Genomic DNA, 19800 nt, shown 5'->3' with positions numbered 1-19800 from the left:
AAAACCAAGAATATCACCAATGGTATTTTTCACTCAGAAAAAAGTAGTACATTTGTGGGATTATGCTAGATAGCCCAGCAACAGAATGGCCTTAAGAAATGATGCATTGAGTCTATCAAGAGACTTAAATTCTTAGAAATGATTGTTGTAATCTCAAATATAATTTAAAGAAACTATTTATTAGAACAAATATTTCCCTTGCCTTTGACTCACAGCGTGACCTGACAAATGTGCAATAGACATATGCGCGCCGACAAATTAAAATACAATGTCAAAATCGCACCCACAAAAGCGCGATGACAAGCACAATATAGGGTTAGGGTTGTTGATGATACGATTTTGTCAGTGTGCATTTGTCGGCGCGCTATTATCGAAAATTCATTAGCGATTTTGTCCATCGCAGTTTTGTCGGCGCTCATGTCTATCGCGCATTTGTTGGTGAACTGACTCTCAGAACTAATTTTCATGTCACACTAAGGCATAATGTATTATTTGGGCAGATTAAGTTTAGTATGCTGCATGAACACAGGATTTAGTGTGCTGTATGAGCACAGTATTATGCACATTGGTTTATTTAGTAAACCATGGTTAAGCTCACAATAGCCCAAAGTAATGTATGAACCAAGTCAGTTACTGCTGCCTATAGCACTTTTGTGCATGCCTGGAAACTATATTTCTGCATTATAGACAGCCCTCAATTTATGACCACAAATGAACCCAAAATTTCTGTTGCAAGGCATTAGTTAAGTGAATTTTGCCCCCATTCTGTGACCTTTTTGCCAGTTAACTGAATCACTGCAGTTATTAAAGTGAATCACATAGTTGTTAAGTGAATCCAGCTTCTCTTAGTGACTTTGCTAATTGGAAGTCAGCTGGAAAGGTTACAAATGGTAATCACATGACACTGGGACAATGCAACTATGATAGATACATGCCAGTTATCAAGTGTCCAAATTTTGATCACATGATCATGGATCTGATGCAAGTTGTATTAAAAACTGGTCATAAGTTATCTGGAAGTGAGAATCTTCATTGACACAGTCGTAAGTCACTTTTCCAGTGCTGTTGTAGCTTAAAATGTTCACTAAACAATAGGTTATAAATTGAGGACTACCTGTAGTGAGATGTTAATCTTTTTCTTTAAGCCCGGGGTGTACCTGGAAGTGCTGTTCTTCGCTTTGACTTAGAACTTTTACACTTGGAAGTTGGTGTTCCAGAAGGTTATTTGTTCATCTGGCATGGTGACCCACCACAAAATCTATTTGAAGCCATGGATCTGAATAAAAACGGTGAAGTCCCATCAGAAGAGGTGAGACTAAGCTCTGTTTCAGAAAGAAAGCATCTCATAAAGGATTCATAACTGAAATGATAATTAGATTGGTTCTTATTGCCTAGTCCATTGAATGCATATATTGACAAAAAAGAAAGAGGTCTAAAGAAAGCAACAAGATTTTTACTTCTAGAATATAAGTTGGGGCATTTCCTGATATGAGATGGAGCTTTTAAAATGTTATCTAGTTCCTATAAATATTTGACCTGAATTGTTATTAAACCTACATTGAGGGAAAATTTTATTAGGTCACTCAAGTCTGACTTAATATCTAATTAAACTGATTATTTCATCCTAGCTGCATTATTGCCAGAAAGAAATCACTTCGTTTGAAATGCTGTACATACTGGGAACCCATTTGTAGAAATGATTGATCTATTATTGTCTTTTTTTCTATGTCCATTCTACAGTTCTCCACATTCATTAAGTCCCAGATTGCAGAAGACAAAGGTCATCTGATTCCAGGCATTGATCCAGAAAAAGTAATCACAGACATGTTTCAGAATCAAGACAGGAATAAGGATGGGAAGATCACAGCAGAGGAATTGAAGCTTAAGTCAGATGAGGATCAAGTTAAACATGAGGAACTTTGAATTATAAAGAGTCCCTTTTAAAAAAAATGCTCCCATTTGGTGGTCCTTTCCCTATTTATGGGAGCAAATTGGCCTCTAATCACTGCTATACTGGATATAGGAAGCCAGTAGTTTTTTTTTCCTCATTTGGTTTTGCTTTGACTATATATTATTGGAAATGAGTTAAATGAGAAACAAAACCCAGTGGACTAAATGAATGATGATAAATCTCCCAATTCACTGGTTGCATATCCTTCCTGAAACATTCTTCCATCTCAATTGAATTATGTGTATAGCACATTGTCTTACCCAGAAATCATGACATTAAAACAAACATTCTGCTTGGGATCTGTGCATTCAGCTGTCCAAATCAGGGTTGAATTCACTATCAGAAAACTCAGACTGGCTTATTGGAGCCAAATAAGCAGTATCAGAACTCTGTATTCACTAACTATTTTTAGGTTTTTAAGGGAAACACAACCCAAATTTCTTTTTGGTATAAATTAGAATAAGCAGACATTTTTTAAAAATAGATTCCTGCATGATGCTTAAAGGATTTAATTGGTTCAGTCTTTTCTCATAATTTTATCTTTGAATTCTGCTGTTAAAGGACAGGGTTTTGGATCAATACTAATCTTGAAAATCCAGTGTCTTGATCAGAAGGGCATGATCATAATTTACTTTCCTTAAACCAGCTTTGGTTGTATTTTTGCCTAATGGGGATCTATGATTAACTGATAAAATTAAAATCCTTTAACTGTTAAAATTCTTGAAGCAACCAGTCCACCATAAAAAACTGACTGGTAAAAATAATGTATTTTTATGGCAGGCAATTGGACTGTTAATATCAGTGACTTTGTCGGTCAAAAGCATGTTAGTCTTAATTTGATATCAGTTAGTTACTCAACCTCACTCCAACCCCCAGTACCGCTATATAATAAGTACTAATACGAAGGCTAAAGTAAGTTAGGAAAACCTGTGCACATCCATATCTGAGATACTGAGGTACAGGTTTCAACTGAATCATTAAAATTCTCAAAAACAACATGCAATAATTTCTTTCAAGCAACAAGCAAAAGTACAGGGCACTTATAGTTATATTGACATGTTTTCTGAAGGACAGAACTCATAAGTCCTATTTGTAATGTTTGCACACAATATACAGACAGCTGCATTGACACTCACAAACAATTTCTCCAAGCTGGTGTCTTATAGAAATATATGGATTTCAGTTGTCATGCCTTTTTCTATCTGAGTAACTGATTTTCTCTCCTGCGCTTCAAGTTGTACATTAAGTCATTCAAGAAAGTCCTAACATAGCAGTCACTTGTTTTGAAAGCACTTAGGTCACCAATGGAGCAAATATTTATCATTACACAGAGGGTACAAAATTAAAATGTCTCTTGTGTTTCACCCACCTAAAAATAGTCTAGGGCCCATTATCTTTTACTGAAGAGAACATTCAGAAATGTACAATATCTAGAATTATTTTGAATAAACCATAATGTTAAAGATTGAAATCAGTGAAATCATTACTAAGGTATGTGCCTTTGGACTAACATAAGTCTGAATAGTTTTTTTTTTAATTACAATTGGTTTTTTTTTAATTGTAGCATGTTGCAGTGGTGCTGTGGTAACTTAAAAATTGGATCAATTAAAGGAGATGAAACAAAATAAAATAGGCATACCAAAATGTTCAAAATAAGACATTTGTTTTATTATATTTACATGTCTTTTAAATAAAAAAATGTTGAAAAATTTGTGGGAAAGATGGATTTGGGCCATATATTGTTCAAAAAGTTTTGGAAAATTAATGTTTCATGAAAGCAAGATACAGAACACCAGAAATTCAAAGGTTTGCATACAAATCAAACAAAAATCCTTAAGTTATGCATACATTTTAATTACCAGAGTTAAACTTATTTGTTATACATGTTAGTTTTCATTAGAAGAAGCTCAATAACTACTAGGGCCAATATGTATTAACCTTATTTTAAAGATAGTTTACATTATATCTGGAATCTAAATTCACTTACATATTCAATTTAGAACATGCCCAAATACATAGGATTCCAACAAAGTTACTCACCCAGAAAGTCCTTCAACCCACATTCCACAAGTCATTTGCATTAAAATAGCATCAACAATAATACCAAATTGTTTCCCACAGCAAGATTATTTCAATAATTGCAATGTATCTTAAAGTGGGCTATACCATATTACTACTATTAATTTCTCTTTAGGAGAAAAAAGGAAGTGATAATAGACAAGTCTAATCAATATCACTTCCATATTGTTCTTTTAAGAATATTTAAATAGTCAAATGAGTCTGATTTGACCAAGAAAAAATTGTCTGTTAAATTAGTAGATATCTTGGTACAATTGTGATGCCATTTTAATTAACAATATAGTAAAAGTAAAAATAAGATTAATGTTAGCTGGGCCCTATTCTATGATTATGGAAATTTAAAGAACACTGAGGGGAATATTGCAAAAGGAAACTAGATGTCAAGAGTTAAGGGCGTATACAGAGTTTGGGCAAGGATGAAGTGTAAAATACCATTTACCACATCCAATGTTTCATCTTTTTCCAATACAATATCATAAGCCTCAATGTATTTTTCCCGCCGTTCTTCCACCTGTATGGGATAAAGTATAAATACTTTATTAGTATTAATTTCAACAAACCTGCAGTCTATAGTTTCTCTAGATACTAATATTATGGCAGAACATTTTCTTTGTATGAAATGCCATGAGAAACCCAATATAAATGACTAAAAATCCCACCTCAAAATTGAATTGGAAGAATTACTTCATGGTGCAAAATTAGCCTAATGTTTAAATTATCTTGTTTCTTTCTCATCCCTCCTTTCTGTGGTAACAACTTGCTGATGAAAAGCTCTGAAGAACATGAAAGCTAGCAGACATGTGCCACTGTAGTCATTCTAATCAAAAATCACAACTCGATAATAAATCTAGCTACTTCTATTAATCTCTATTGCTAATAAAATATTTCAAGTCACCTCTTATTATCATCTAGTAGATAAAATTAAAGCTTAGAGACCTAGAGAAGATTGATGCTATTCCATCATTACACTATTGTCCTTTTAGGCAGAACCTATTTATTTGTAAGGTTGGAAAAGACTACAAGGCAGGAACAACATTAAGCGCACAAGATAAAACAGCTCTTACTTTCTAGTGAAACTTGTCATACCCTCCCAAGCCAACCATCTTATATGGAACCCAAATTCTTCTACTTGAAATAGGTACCTTAGTTTACTTCCAGACAAGGCTTTCACCATCTGTTTTAGCCATCTAGATACTCTCAACTCACCCTATCATTAAGGAAGCCAATCCGGAGGATATTCTCCATGTCGGCAACACCATCTGCCATACTGAGGTCACCCATGGAATCTCCAAGCAATAAGATATTTGTTCTTGTGCAGAGTTGCTGGAAATATTCTGTGTTCTTCAGGACTGTGTTGTTCTTGTTGTAGATGTGGATAAGAGGCTCTTTGAAACCTTGCAGAATGCCCTTTGAAGGCAAACATGATGGGTTTATAACACAAAAATGGCAAAATGCACCTTAGAAAACTTCTGTGGACATGCACACCCATAAGAGTATGGAATTTTGATATTGGAAAGATGATAAATAGAAGCTGGCATAACTCTTTTAAGAATAATCTCCCAAATTATAAGATTAAATACCAGGCTTAGATTAAACTGAAGTTTCGTGTCCAAAATCCACTGCTTGAGAACACTTCTGGTGCTTTCAAAGCCTAAGCAGCAAAGGTTCTTTATTAAAAAAAATGGATTTTATTAATAATTCTCTTAAATTGAATTAAAGACATCCCTAAAGCAACCAGATCTATAGGAAGAAAATTAATTTTAACTAAAAGCTGAGAAAAAAATCCAAGCTCTATCTCCATAAAACAGCATTCTTAACATATTTTAGAAATGGCTTTACTAAACATAGTTTGAACAACCTCAAGGATACTGAACTTGAAAAGAATATAACACTGATGGCGAAACTATGGCACACATGACAGCGGTGACACACAGAGCCCTCTCTGTAGGCATGTGTGTTTCCGGCACTCTGGCACGCAGACGTGTGCCTTCCGGTTGGGCACTCTGTGCCTAAAAGGTTTGCCATCACTGGAATGTAATATACCTTTTGTGGATAGCAGTAGCATTTAGACTTACCATATATACCACGTCACAATGCTTTACAGTTCTCTCTAAGCTATTTACAGAGTAATCATAATGCCTCCAACAATCTGTGGTCTCATTTTACCAACCCTGGAAGGATGGAAGGGTGAGTCAACCTTGAGCCTGGTGGGATTCAAACTCCCAAATTGTAGGCAGCCAGCAGTAAGCAGAAGTAGCCTGTAGTACTGCATTCTAACCCCTGCGCCACCATGGCTCTTATACAGGTAATCCTCAACTTATGACCACAATTGAGTTCAAAATTTGTTGCCAAGAGAGACAGTTGAGTTTTTCCCCATATTACAATCTTTCTTGCCACCGGTGTTAAGTCACTGCAGTTGCTAAGTTACCAAGTCTTTAAGTGAAAACTGATTTTCCTTTTTGCTTTGCTTAGCAGAAGGTTACAAAAGGTGATCATGTGATACCGGGACACTGCAACCATGATAAATATGAGTCAGTTGCTAAGTGTCTTAATTTTGATTACATGACCATGGAGATGCTGCAATTGTTGCAAGTGTGAAAACTGTCATAAGTCACCTTTTTTTCCAGTGCTATAGTAACTTCAAACTGTTACTAAATGAACTGTTATAAATTGATATATTCATAAATGTTCTGCTTTAGACAGCAAAGATTGAATATTTAAATATTTTCAAACTATATACTTTTCTATTTCTATGTTCTACTTCTCCATGAAAATAAATAAACCAAGGTCCTTCAAACGGCAGGTGATCAGTCATATAAGCAAATGCTATTTCATACAAAAACTTCTCACACAGGAAAAGAACATGGAGAGAAAAGATGAATCAAATCCTTCCCATATCTTCTGATTTTCTATATAGAATATTTTAATATAGGAAAAGTCATAGCCTCTACAGCCAAAACAGCACAGCACATCCCAACTTTTATCACTTAAAAAAATTAGATCCAAGTGTCTAAGATATTTATTGTAACTGCAGTATTCAAAATTCTGTACATTGTGGCAATGCCTAGAAGTTTGTTATTTATTGGCTCGTGACACCACCTCTGATTCTATAGGAAGCATTTTGAAGATACTTCCATCAGGGTAAAATAGCAGAATCCTTGGAATGCTTCCAGATCAGAGGAGTTGAAGAGGGCAAAAAGAGATGATTCAACTCACATTGTCATCAAAGTCCATATAATTGGAGACCACATTGATGTTAGGGTGGAATACACCGGCCTGATGAATTATTTCCTCTAGCACATCACCTACACCTGCTGAAAAGATGAACAGGGGGACTTTGTTCTCATGCAGCTGGTCAAAGAAAATGTTGAAGCCATCTCTAAGTGCAAGAAAAGAAAGACAACATTAGGCTAATGTTGTGAAATATGGGCATTTATATCTAAACGGCATTGGCAAAGTCCCAATGTTTCTAATAGATTAGCTTAAAAGGGCAATGATTTCCTGAAGAACACAAGTACTGACAGAAAAAAAATGTCCTTTTTATATTATCAACAGTAAACAGTGAACTTGTCCATTCACTTATCAGTTTCTTGGAACAAATAAGGATTGCAGATAAAAAAAGACAAAAGCTTTTGACTGTTAGCTAAACATTAAAACAGGATGTGATTTTCTAAAATATATAAATATATAAAATCGTTAAATCTGTATTTATAAAAGGAAAGCTTTCAAGATAGTACACGTGTGCTTAATTGCAATAGTTCCAGTAAATAAATTGATTGGTTAGTATGGAATGTCAAATTTATAATTTAAATATATTATTTAAACGTACGCTTTGGATGATTTAAACAATGGCTTAAAGTTCTATCAAATGAAAACCCATGTACATAAACATCAGGTGGTAGCAAATCCTTTTCTTAACATGTGAGTTCATGCTGGGTAGGAAATCTTACAATAGATTCGTGATGGCGAACCTATGGCATGCATGCCACAGGTGGCACATGGAGCCATTTCTCAGGCATTGCCTCAGCTGGCAGCGCACATGCACTGGCCAGCTGACTTCGGCCTTTTTTTGAGGCCGTTTTTCACCCTCCAGAGGCTTCCCTGAAGTCACCAAAGTGTAAAAAACTGGCCCCACAGGCGAACCGGAAATTTGGGAATGGACTTCTGGTTTGCTTGCAGGACCGTTTTTTGCCCTCTGGAGCTTTCAGGGAAGCCTCCTGAAGGCCTCTGAAGGCTCTGGAGGTCGAAAACCGGCCCTACGGACAAACTGGAAGTCATTCTTCCCAAATTTCCGGGTTCCCCGTAGGTCCATTTTTTGCCGTCGGAAGGCTTCAGGAAAGCTCCCAAGGCCTCCAGAGGGAATCTGGGGGGGTGGGGGGAAGCTGTTTTCGCCCTCCCCAGGCTCCTAGAAAGTCTGGAGCCAGGTGATGCGAAAAAAACCACAGCAAAAGCGGGGACAGGTTGCTGATCATGTGCATGCGTGCACGCTGGGGAGGGCGTTTAGCATTATGGGTGTGGCACACCAGCACATGACCCCCCTGTGCTCCCCCCCCCCCGCTTTTGGCATGGCAGCCAAAAAAGGATTGCCATCACAGCTATAGGTAGTTCTCAACATCCAACCATTTGTTTAGTGATTGCTCAAAGTTATGACAGCATGGAAAAAATGTCTTACAAATGATTCTCATAGTTAAAACCATCATAGTATCTTGGCAATCTATTAGATGTGCAATATTAAAACTTAAAACTTTTGGCCACTTTTTATATTTAATTCCATATGCAAAATTCCATCTTCACATAACTGGGGAATATTTGATACCAAGAAGAAATCATTGTAATTATACTTGGATAATTTACCTCTTTCTTGAATTGATTTTGTATCCAACATGCAAATTTCATACCTGAGTTTAACATCTGATTCTTTCACTATTTGGGCAATATCATTCTTCAGAATCTTTTCCTGGGACAGGAGGTTATGGGCTTTAGTCCACCTGGAAAACATCAGTGTCAGGTGCTCTTGTCAGCGGAGCTAATTCACCCACCTTCTAAGCAACCAAACACACCCCTCCCCAAATTCCAGCCTGCAAATTGTTTTGGGACATCTTTAGTACAATGCTCACCATTCAATCATGAGGGGGAGTTTGTCCTCCATAGTCCGATAAGGGTCAATTTCAATAGGATAGTAATGATGGAGTAAATCTTTCAGCTGCAGTTTGGGCAGAATCAACACATTTGTTCAAAGAAAAACAGATTTTCAAAGCTGATAAATATCACTGAATTATAAGGAGTTTTAAAATTGGAACACTGGTATTACCTTTCTCTATATAATTTACATGGAACATTAGATAATGTTAATAGATTGGCCACTGCTGAAAAGGTTTAATCTCTGGCACCATTTTAATAACATTTACTAGCAGGCAAAACTGGAATCTCCAAAGCTGATTTTAAGTTACATGATGATTCTCATAAGTATCAGCAGTCACCTTCACATCAACTGATTCCAAATTCAGTGAAACTTTAAAAAACGAACTCCCATTTTCCAAACATGGTATAAAAATGGAAAGAACGTGAACTGCCCCAATATACTCTTTTAGCAATTGAATTCTTAATACTTGAAGTTTCCAATCTTCAAAAAGAGTCTCATGCATTAAAACAGCAAATTTTTCTCTAGCTAAAAAAAGCCTAAAAGAAAAAAATAATAATAATTCCTAGGGTTCCTGATAGCAGGTCATGAATATCAGTTTGGATTTTAATTTGGATATTTGCTGAAGAATTCCTAGAAGCTCATACCTTTTTTCTGCCTTCTTCACTGATGACCCGACAGTTATCTATGATATCTGAAGAGATACAAGCAGATTTCTAGAAACTCTTATACACAGTAATGCTGATTCTAAATTTATTTTGAACATGCGGTGTTTTAAAAGCATGTTCTGAGTTTTCAAATAAAAAGGATTAATGCAAATCAATATGCAGGTGGCTATATACTATGCAAAACCAGAATTGTAACTGGGGCATAAAATCTAATAACTTTAAACTGAATGTTAAAAAAACGATAACTATGTTTATTACTAAAAAGCAAGTTTCTAGTTTCTGAGCCTGTAAAAATAAGAATGAAAATTGTGTATACTTCCTAGTTGAAAAAAAAATTAGACAAAAGTGCCAGAGAGTAGTACTTTAGACCTGTGTAAATTATTTATACATGCAAAGTTTCCTAACAGATTATTATTTTCCAGATAGCAGTGCTTCTCACTTTGTGAAATCATATTTTCCAACACTTATTATATATGAAAATTTTAAATCAGATCTATTTTAGATTATGTTGAAATAACAATTAGATTACATTAAATAGAATGTGTTCTATCAATCAAGAATTACATCCTAGTTAAGAATGAGTGCCTTAATCACAATTTTAAAATTTAAATTTAAATTAAATTCATTAAGCTAAAACCATATTTCAAAATATTATTTCAACTGGGCAAAGGGAATTCTCTAAGGAAATTCTCTCCTCCACCTTAGAAATAGGCAAGAAAGAGACTGGAATAGCTAAGGGATCACATGATTTCTTTTTTTTTTTGCACTCCAAACCAGTCGTGGGTTTCAAAATATTTTACTACCTATGATGTGGGTGTGGCCTATTTTGTGGATGTGGCTTGGCGGTCATGTGACCGGGTGGGTATGGCCCACTTGTATAATGTGGTGAAACTCATTTAACAACCCTCTTACTTAGCAACCAAAATGTTGGTCATAAGTTCTCTTTCTTTCCTTCCTTCCTTCCTTCTTTCTTTCTCTTTCTATCTTTGTCTCTCTCTCCCTTCCTTCCTTCCTTCCTTTATCTTCTTACTCTTTCTCTGGAATCGATGTGCTGGCCTTTGACAGTGGTTGCTCTGGGAGTACGCTCTGCCAGCAACTGGGCCACAACCATAGAGCATATTCCCAGAGCGGTCACTGCCGGAAGACTCGGCAGACTACTTCTGTGGTTTGGAAGCCGCAGAAAAAGCCAAGCTGGGATGGCGGCGGAGGCAGTGCCCTGGCTCTGCAGGGAGAGTTGGGCCAGAGCATCGTGAGGCTGGGAGAGGAACAGCTGCTCGATAAACTCCCTCTCCAGCTGTGCAGAGCACCATTCACTGACCTCGGTGCATTCCAAAGCCACCAAGCCTCGGGAGATGGGGGCGACGAACAGGTGGTCACATGGCTTGGCGATACCCCTAGGTCAGTGAATGGTGCTGTGGTCAGCTGGAAAAGGGGTTTGCTGGGTGGCTGCTCATGAGCGTGGTCACTTCATGGCTGCTGTGTTGCGCTGCTTTGACAGCGCAACACAGCCATTCACCCCTGTTCCCGGGTGTGCCCGGCTCTTCGGGAGCCCACTCGCAAGACAGCAGCTGCTTGGCAACCCCCCTCTCCAGCTGGGCACAGTGCCACTCAGCAACTTAGCGGTATCCCGAAGGCGTCAAGCAATGCGAGCGCCTTTGCCTGCTAGGTCAGTAAGAGGAGCTCTGCCTGGATGGAGGAGGGGTTGTCCAGGGGGCTTATTTTCAGGGAGGGCTTATATTTTTGCCCATCTGAAACATGTGACTGGCCTTATTTTCAGGACATGTCATATTTTGGGGGAAACGCGGTACCAGATATAATTTATTAGACATAATTACATAATTCTGCACAATTTAGTGCCTCTTTGATTTTGGCTTGCTGGGAAATATGATAGAAACTGACACAGTATGTTGTGATTTGTTTGTTAGATTCTGGAATAAATATCCTTATCCATCAGGACTTACATTCTATTTATCAATAGACACATAGTGTAGTCCGGTTGAATACTATGGGATGACCAGCTGAATTCTGGAAATTGATGATTATGAAAGGGAATGACTAGATGGATCTAGAAATTATGAACTCATCTGTAGGAGAGTGAGCTTTTAAAAAGCACTCTAGAACAATTGTAATGGCCCTGACAAGATGCTCAGGTGTGTTGAGGTTGATGCTAGCTAGATCCAGGCATTTGTTAAACAGGTCCATCTAACACCTATTTTGTTGATCTCTGGTTGCCAAGCAAAGGTATTTTCATTATCTTACACCTTTAATTGACTATACACTTAAATTGTGTCTTAAAGCCGCTTTGATCTCTCTGGATATATTTTCAAAGTTGTAAAAAAGTGTTTTACTTTTTGCTATTTATAATTGCAGTTATGGCAGCTGGATTTTGTTGCTTTGTTTTCACTTTGGGTTTTTTTTTTTTTTGTATGGATGGATATGTATCTTTCTCTTTCTTTCTCTCTCTCCTCCTCACACACATCTAACCCTTCACACACACCCCAAAAAAACCTAAAATTTTATTTTTTAAAGCATTTTGCACCCAGGGAAAGTCAGAATAAGGCATACCAGCCACACACCACCTCCACTGACTTTGAAGTCTTTCTCTCGTGCTGCCCAAACCCCTCGGCACTCTTCACCTGCAGTTGCACCTTCAATCTCGCACCCGTGTTGGATATACAGTGGTCCTCCTGGAGGGGCAGCTGAGAGGCACTTTCCCCCACCCCCTGAATAGCCCGTAGGCTGAGGAAAGTGTGAGGGGAGAGTGGAACTGCTCTTTTTTTCAGTGGGCCAGAAGGAGGCGAGGAGGTATTCAAATGTACGCCCGATTTCCGCTACTGGAACGGGTGTATCGGTACAGACCAGTAGGAACCCACCATTGCTCCAAACATATGTAACATGAGAGTACAAAATAGCCTGGACAAGGTTTAGTCATACCCTTGTCTGTCTAAGTTCCTTTGGCTCCAATAAGGCATTATAGTTAAAAAATATTTATACATATATAAGATAAAGTACTATTTCAGTAAAATGGTGCTTAACCATTAAAACCTGGATCACCCTGGTTATAATTATCTTATATTAGCCAAATTATAATTAGATTGGGGTTAGGATATCATGTGAATATACTCACATATACAGTGTACCAATGACTTACTTAAAAGTGGCCTAAAGATCAGGAGCAATAGGAAGAAAAACATAAAAAAAAATAATTTGAGAAGCTTTTACAAGCCATCTTGTAAAGAATGAGATTGAAGCCAAAATTTGGGAAAACACCAAGAAAAAGAGAAGGAAAACCAACAAGGAGAAGAATATTTTTTTTCAAAAGAGAATTGACTATTTAAAAAGGCCAGAAATTACACTCACTGTGCGAAGTAGGACAGCGCTTCCCATTGAAGCCAAACCGAGTAAGGGTCATGTCAAAATCAGAAATGACCTGGATGAACAGAAAAGAAGACTTAGTAATTTAGCAAGGAATATTGGGTTGAGCTGGCATCCTTCATCACCATACAACAGAGCCACTTAACAATTAGGTCTCTATATCAGGGATTTACAACTTATTCTACAAAAGCTTTGATGCAACATTCAAAATTAACTGCAATTAATTTTAAGTTACATTTAGTTTTGTCCCGGTCCTCTGCCTACTATTGTTTTATGCTGGTGAAATTGTTAGAATTGTTAGATATCCTGAAAAGAGGTGGGAAAGAAACTATAAAAAGAGTCACATACCTGGAGTCTTGCTGCTCCACCTTTCCTGAGTGCTGAAACTATATTTTTTACATGTTCGGGATTCTTCATCCGGACAGTTATTTTCTGCAATTCAGGTACCTTTGGACAGATATAGTATGCACAGCAATTATATTTTAGAACACAAATATCATTTGTACAGTTGATAAAAATCATAAAAACTTAAATGCATAAAATGTATATAAAAATAAGTCCACAATTAAGATGCATGGAAGAACAGGTAAAAAATAGCAAAAAAGGAAATTTCCACATGTTTCTATTCCCAGTACTTTGGTTTTGAAATCTGCTATGAGATTATCATCACTTGTGACCAGTTTGGAATGCTGAAAAAGCAGGAACATCATGTAATAAAGAGAGCCCCCTATAGCTAATTAGTAAGGGAATGCAAACACAATTATTCAAGTCAATGTTCATAGTCTAAATTATGACAGCTTTGGAAAAGAAAAAAAAAACAATTTGGCCTCTTTCACAAAATTAAAATAAACATAAATGTCTAGTCCTCTTTCTACAAACTCCAATATGTTTGTTAAAAATGTTGGCCTGACTGTTTTGAAAAATAGTGACTGTTGGTATGAATGTTTTCTGCATTTTCTTTCTACACAATTTCCTTTGGAAATATGGTGACAGTCAGGTACTTTCCTCAATATCTGCCAAGTACAGGTTGCTTTGTAAAGCTTTATGTATGCATATGGAAGTGAACAAAAAATAATTCATTTTGATATATAAGCTGGAAAGGGTACCTCTAAGAATTTTGATTCATACTGTTAATTATATGGTAAGTAAGAAAAATCAAGGCAGGTAGCTTTATATAGAGATTGTAAACTAGAATTAGGTTCAGTGAGAAAGTTGCCTAGGAAACCCATCAAAAAGTTCAGGTAGTAAAAAGCAGAATAAGGAAAATATTGTGAATGGGAAAATTCCCTGTTCCCATGCCTAGTATTACAAACTAAAATAGCAGATTTTTTTTCTATAAATAAAATATAAAACCTGTTGTTTGCGCTCCTTGTTTCTCTAACCTTTCAGTCCTACATTCTCAGCCTACAATCTTTCAATCAACTTCACCAATCTCTTAAATACTCTAACATCTCAAATAATCACATCACTAATACCCAAATCCTTTTTTCCAGTTCTGCACCATCACATCTGTAGCATCTAAAGAAAAGCTTAGATTTTCTGTATTGCTTCCCCAAATTTCCCAATTAATCCCAAAACAATCTTCCTTACATATAGCAATAGCAATAGCAATAGCAATAGCATATTCCTAACCCTAACCCTAAACTAAATCAGCTAGCTGTACCTGACCACACTTGTAAATGGACTGTGTGCTCTCTCCGTGTCTCTTCTCTCTATATATCAATGATTGCATCTCAAAAGATCCCTTTGTTAACATACTGAAGTTTGCAGATGATACAACAGTGATTGGTCTCATTCCAGACAATTACGAATCTGCATACAAACAGGAGGTTGAACAACTAGCCTTGTGGTGCAACCAGAACAATCTTAAACTAAACACACTCAAACCCGTACAAATGGTGATAGATTTTAGGAGAAATCCTCCTATACTATCACCTCTTACAATACTAGACAACACAGTATCAACAGTAGAGACCTTCAAGTTTCTAGGTTCTATCATATCTCAAGACTTAAAATTACACCTAACATAAAAATGTATCAAAAGAGCACAACAAAGAATGTTCTTTCTGCACCAACTCAGAAAGCTCAAACTGCCCAAGGAGCTGCAGATTCAGTTCTACAGAGGAATTATTGAGTCTGTCATCTTCACTTCTATAACTGTCTAGTTTGGCTCTGCAACCAAACAAGACAGACACAGACCTCAATGGATAATTAGAACTGGATAAAAAACAATTGCTAACAGCATGCCTTCCACTGAGGACCTGTATACCACATGAATCAAAAAGAGGGCTGTGAAAATATCTACAGATCCCTCACATCCTGGACATAAATTGTTTCAACTTCTACCCTCAAAATGACACTATGGGGCACTGCACAGCAGAACAACTAGACAAAAGGATAGTTCCCGCCCCCCCTGAATGCCATCACTCTGCTAAACAACTAATTCTCATAACACTGTCAAATTATTACTAAGACTATATTATTATTATCATTATACAATTGTATCACAGCGGCCAGTTGTTTCGCCGGATTTGGCATTGGTTACTAGTCGGTCCCCACCCAGGGGCCTAGGACGTCGTAACGTATTTTCGTAATATGCATGCAGATCCAAGCAGTGTGGCTTTTTGCATTTGACTGATGGTGATTTTGTCAATTTTTAACTGTTTTAAATGTAATTCCAGTGCTTTTGGAATAGCACCCAGTGTGCCAATTACCACTGGAATTACCACTGGAATTACCACTGCTGGTTTGTGCCATAGTCGCTGAATTTCGATTTTTAAGTCCTGGTATTTTGCGTTTTTTTCATGTTCCTTCTCGGAACATGGTATTGCAATACTCACCTGGTATTGCAATATCTATGATTGTAACCTTGTTTTTCTCAACCAGTGTGATGTCTGGTGTATTATGCGCCAGTATTTTGTCCGTTTGTATAGGGAAATCCCACAAGATCTTGACCATCTGATTTTCGGTGACTTTTTCAGGCTGATGTTCCCACCAGTTTGTTGCTGTTTTAATATTAAAATTTTTGCACAAATTCCAATGGATCATTTGCACTACTGAATTGTGCTGCAATTTATAATCAGTCTGTGCGATTTTTTTACAGCAGCTGAGTATGTGATCAACAGTTTCATCAGCTTCTTTGCAAAGTCTGCATTTGGCATCATCAGATTGTTGATGATGATGATGATGATGATGATGATGATGATGATGATGATGATTATTATTATCCTTCCTATTACAGTACTTATCTCCTCCCACTTATGACTATAACTATGCTGCTTGTATCTTTAAGATTTATATTGTTTTATTTGTTTCCTAGTATGATTTAATTGCTTATTAAGTAACCTATGACTATCATTAATTGTTGTATCTTATGATTTTTGATGAATGTATTTTTTTTCCTTTTATGTACACTGAGAGCATATGCACCAAAGACAAATTCCTTGGGTGTCCAATCACACTTGACAAATAATTCAATTCAATTCAATTTTATTCTATTCTTCACAAATTGCACACAGTCTGAATCTGTAATACACACTTTATCATCTCAAATCAGATAAAAAATAACAGGTTTGAATTTACCATTAAATCTACTCAGATTATTCTCAGCTTCAGATCTCTATTTGCAATGGACAGAAAATAAAATACAACCTGTAGACTGGGCTGAGAGAAAGTGTCTCACCTGCAGTCCATTAGTAAAACGCTGATGGACCTGAATCTGGCTTTTTAATTATTATATTAAACGCACTTTCAATTTCATTTACTATAATCAGTAAATGATTATCAGTAAATTTCTGGACTCTGATAATTCACTGAAGCACTAAAGTCTAAATCACACAACCAACTAAACTAAAGCATATCTGTTTAATCTGTACCTGTGGGTCTGTAAACTCAGGCAAACTGAAGTAAGCTATCCCTTGGACAATTACCCACCCATACACTTTACTGAGAGAAAATCTTGATTCTACCCAAATGAATCTGATCATGCAACTGCCACATCCTACTTGATGCCACCTGGTGTGTTGGAATACAAATCTCATAATTTACATTGCCATATTCAGGCCACAGCACAGCAGTTAATCGACAGCAAAGGTACAGAAAAGTCTAACAAAACCCGCGGTCATCCAGTGACCCTCGGGATCTATGAACTATAGCGTGCTGGCTTGGGGAAGAGTGAACCGCCATTATCTCAGTATGCCTATACCAGCCTTGCCCTACCGCGTTCCCCGTCAACTCTATTGGGGACATCCAGACGAAACCTGGATGTAAAGGCAAGATTTGCTTTCCCCTTCGCTCTCCAAACTTTGTCTCGCCAGCCATTAAACACCAAGGTGGCTTTTTTAACTGCATCGTCCGCAGAAAGGGCCAAAATATCACACGGGCGCTCCTTACAAACCCCTCACCATGTCTCCGGTTCTACGGCGGCTGAGCTGCAAGCAGAAGGGCCTCTGTCCGGTTCTTCTCAGGAAGGCCGAGGAATGCAGAAAGTGAACGGCCGCCAGGCGAGTAGAGCTTCTCTAGGCAGCGGAGGCGACTCCTCCCGTACTCGTTAACTAAGCGCCTGAAACCCGGGCAGAGGTTTTTATCTTAACCGGGTCCCGAAAGGCCACAGCTCTTCCTTTTTCTCCTGTTCCCTTCTCCGTCAACGGGGGAGGAGACGCCTTGCATCAGCCCCTCCTCCCTCCTGAAGTGAGGCGGGTTGCCTGCAAACAGTAGATACGCCTTCCCTCCCAGCAAAAGTTTCTGAAAATAGCCGATGCGTTATTAGGCTTTAGTTATTTTATTCCTGGCAAACTCAAAAGACGTGCTGTCCGTTAAAACACTACAAAATGGCTTTAAAGGAATCTTGCTATTTTAAAGATAGTTTGACAGTCGGTCTCTCTTGTTAAAAATAGTATACTTCTTGTGTGACACGTATATAGCTTTATTGATCCTAGAGAAAAGTAATACTTCTAATTAATAACTTCTGATATCGATCCTGCTCTCAAAGTGGGGGATTTAAAGTCAATTCATTTAAGTACCAGAGATTAATTGCATCATACCCTTGTTTTTTTTTATTTTAAAAAATCCCTTCTTTTCCCTTTGACACATTAGGGCAAGATACAGCCCTTACTTATTCAGGGGCAAGGAAAATATTTTTGCCGCTTAACAATTTGGCAATTTGGTAAGAGTTTTGAAAACGTTTGAAAAGTATCCATGGAAAAAACTGTGGGACCCCAGAGTTAGTACATTGTAGTGCTCATTTAGGGGATCATCCACAAAGCTTCTTTACCTGATCTTACCAATTGTTGATGACATGCCTCAAGCTGAAGCCTCCATCCAGGAAGCACCCTGTCACTAAAACAGCATAAAAATAGATACAGCAGGAAAGCAGTGATTTCTAGCAGCAACTGGAATAAGCCTTTTTCTCTGCATTTTATATTTCATTGGGGAAGCCAAAGGAGGTCAGTGAGCTCTAGGGCTCCAATTGGCTTGTTTCCCCAAACACCACCCTGAAAAGGGAGTGCCTCTATTTTAGCTGCTGGGGAAAGAAGAGCTTTGCCTGACAACTCGAAGATTTGGGTGGGGGCAGGGGGAGAGGAGGGTGGGGGTCTGGTAAAAATACCAATTTTATAGAAGTTTCATAAGATAATTATTGGTGCCAGTAACTTTTGCTTACAACCCCATGATGATCCATTCCCTTATCTCTACATCTGCTAGAAAGCAAGGCTGTCACATTTTCTAACTGTGGGAGAAGGACTGCTATAGGTATGGTAGATTTCCACTTTCCTTTGATATGGAGAACAGTATGTTGCTGGACTTATAAGTAAGAGCTTGACTGACTTGGACCAATCCCATTCTCTAGCTGAACTTAAGAGAATCACTATTGTAGGGGGGAGGGAATCAATCTTATCTCTAATAAGGTACACAATAAGATGTTCCCACTCTCCTTAAGCTCTTACAGAAAAAGATAAGACTCTATATGCAATAAATATGAATACATTCAACTAGGACTTTAGCATCCCTCTGAAAAATAAAAGGCCATCAATACTTGGTCAAATGTAAAATTTATTAGTGTGTCATATCTGAATTGCATGTTCATGTTATATGCTGTGTCTACATTTAAATAAGCCAATTTATTGATTAAATTTATATGGCTCACATTTTACTATCCAATTACAGCTATATGTTTATTATTTATCATATGATGAGAACATAAAAGTTGTGACAGACATTCCTGGACATACCTGTGATCCAGTGCTGCAGCATCAACATTCAGTCCTTTTCTGCTGTCATGTGATCACATTTTGGGCACTGGGCAGTTGGCCCAAATTTGTGGCCATTTGTAGCATCTCAGTGCTTTTAACAAAGTTTTTTCCAAAATAATCAGCATATGCTTTGATGTTTTTTGTAAAACCAGCCTGTAGTGAATAATGGGTATGCTTAATAACTGCAGCAAAAAGGTTGCAAAATTGGGCTGAACAGACCTCATTACAATCATAAGTTAAGGAATACCTGTAAACAGGATGACTGTATTGCCTATAATGATAGCTATCTCTGCTACTCTATTGCTGGTAGCTTTAATTGTTTTTAATTATTGAATGCTA

General features: G+C 37.4%; 2 protein-coding genes across 2 annotated transcripts in view; one reads left to right on the top strand and one right to left on the bottom strand.

Moving 5' to 3' along the window:
- Positions 1-3435, top strand: part of FKBP10 (FKBP prolyl isomerase 10) — an 18854-nt gene extending 15419 nt beyond the window's left edge. Inside the window, exons 9-10 of the mRNA XM_032235514.1 lie at positions 1146-1309; positions 1741-3435. Coding sequence (XP_032091405.1) covers positions 1146-1309; positions 1741-1923 — 347 coding nt within the window. The 3' untranslated portion in view covers positions 1924-3435. The remainder of the gene's footprint in view (positions 1-1145; positions 1310-1740) is intronic.
- NT5C3B (5'-nucleotidase, cytosolic IIIB) lies at positions 2806-19800 on the bottom strand. Its single transcript, XM_032235515.1, has 10 exons — positions 19441-19800; positions 17617-17956; positions 13562-13660; positions 13199-13268; positions 9818-9864; positions 9148-9233; positions 8929-9018; positions 7247-7409; positions 5237-5437; positions 2806-4541 (listed from the first exon to the last, which is right to left on the bottom strand). The coding sequence occupies exons 2-10, from the start codon at positions 17617-17619 to the stop codon at positions 4404-4406; spliced, it is 897 nt and encodes a 298-aa protein (XP_032091406.1). The 5' UTR covers positions 17620-17956; positions 19441-19800; the 3' UTR covers positions 2806-4403.

The sequence above is a fragment of the Thamnophis elegans genome, chromosome Z, assembly GCF_009769535.1.
Source record: "Thamnophis elegans isolate rThaEle1 chromosome Z, rThaEle1.pri, whole genome shotgun sequence".
Classification (NCBI taxonomy): Eukaryota; Metazoa; Chordata; class Lepidosauria; order Squamata; family Colubridae; genus Thamnophis; species Thamnophis elegans.
The sequence above is the reverse complement of the archived record's forward strand: the minus strand, read 5'-3'. Positions and strand labels throughout refer to the sequence as shown.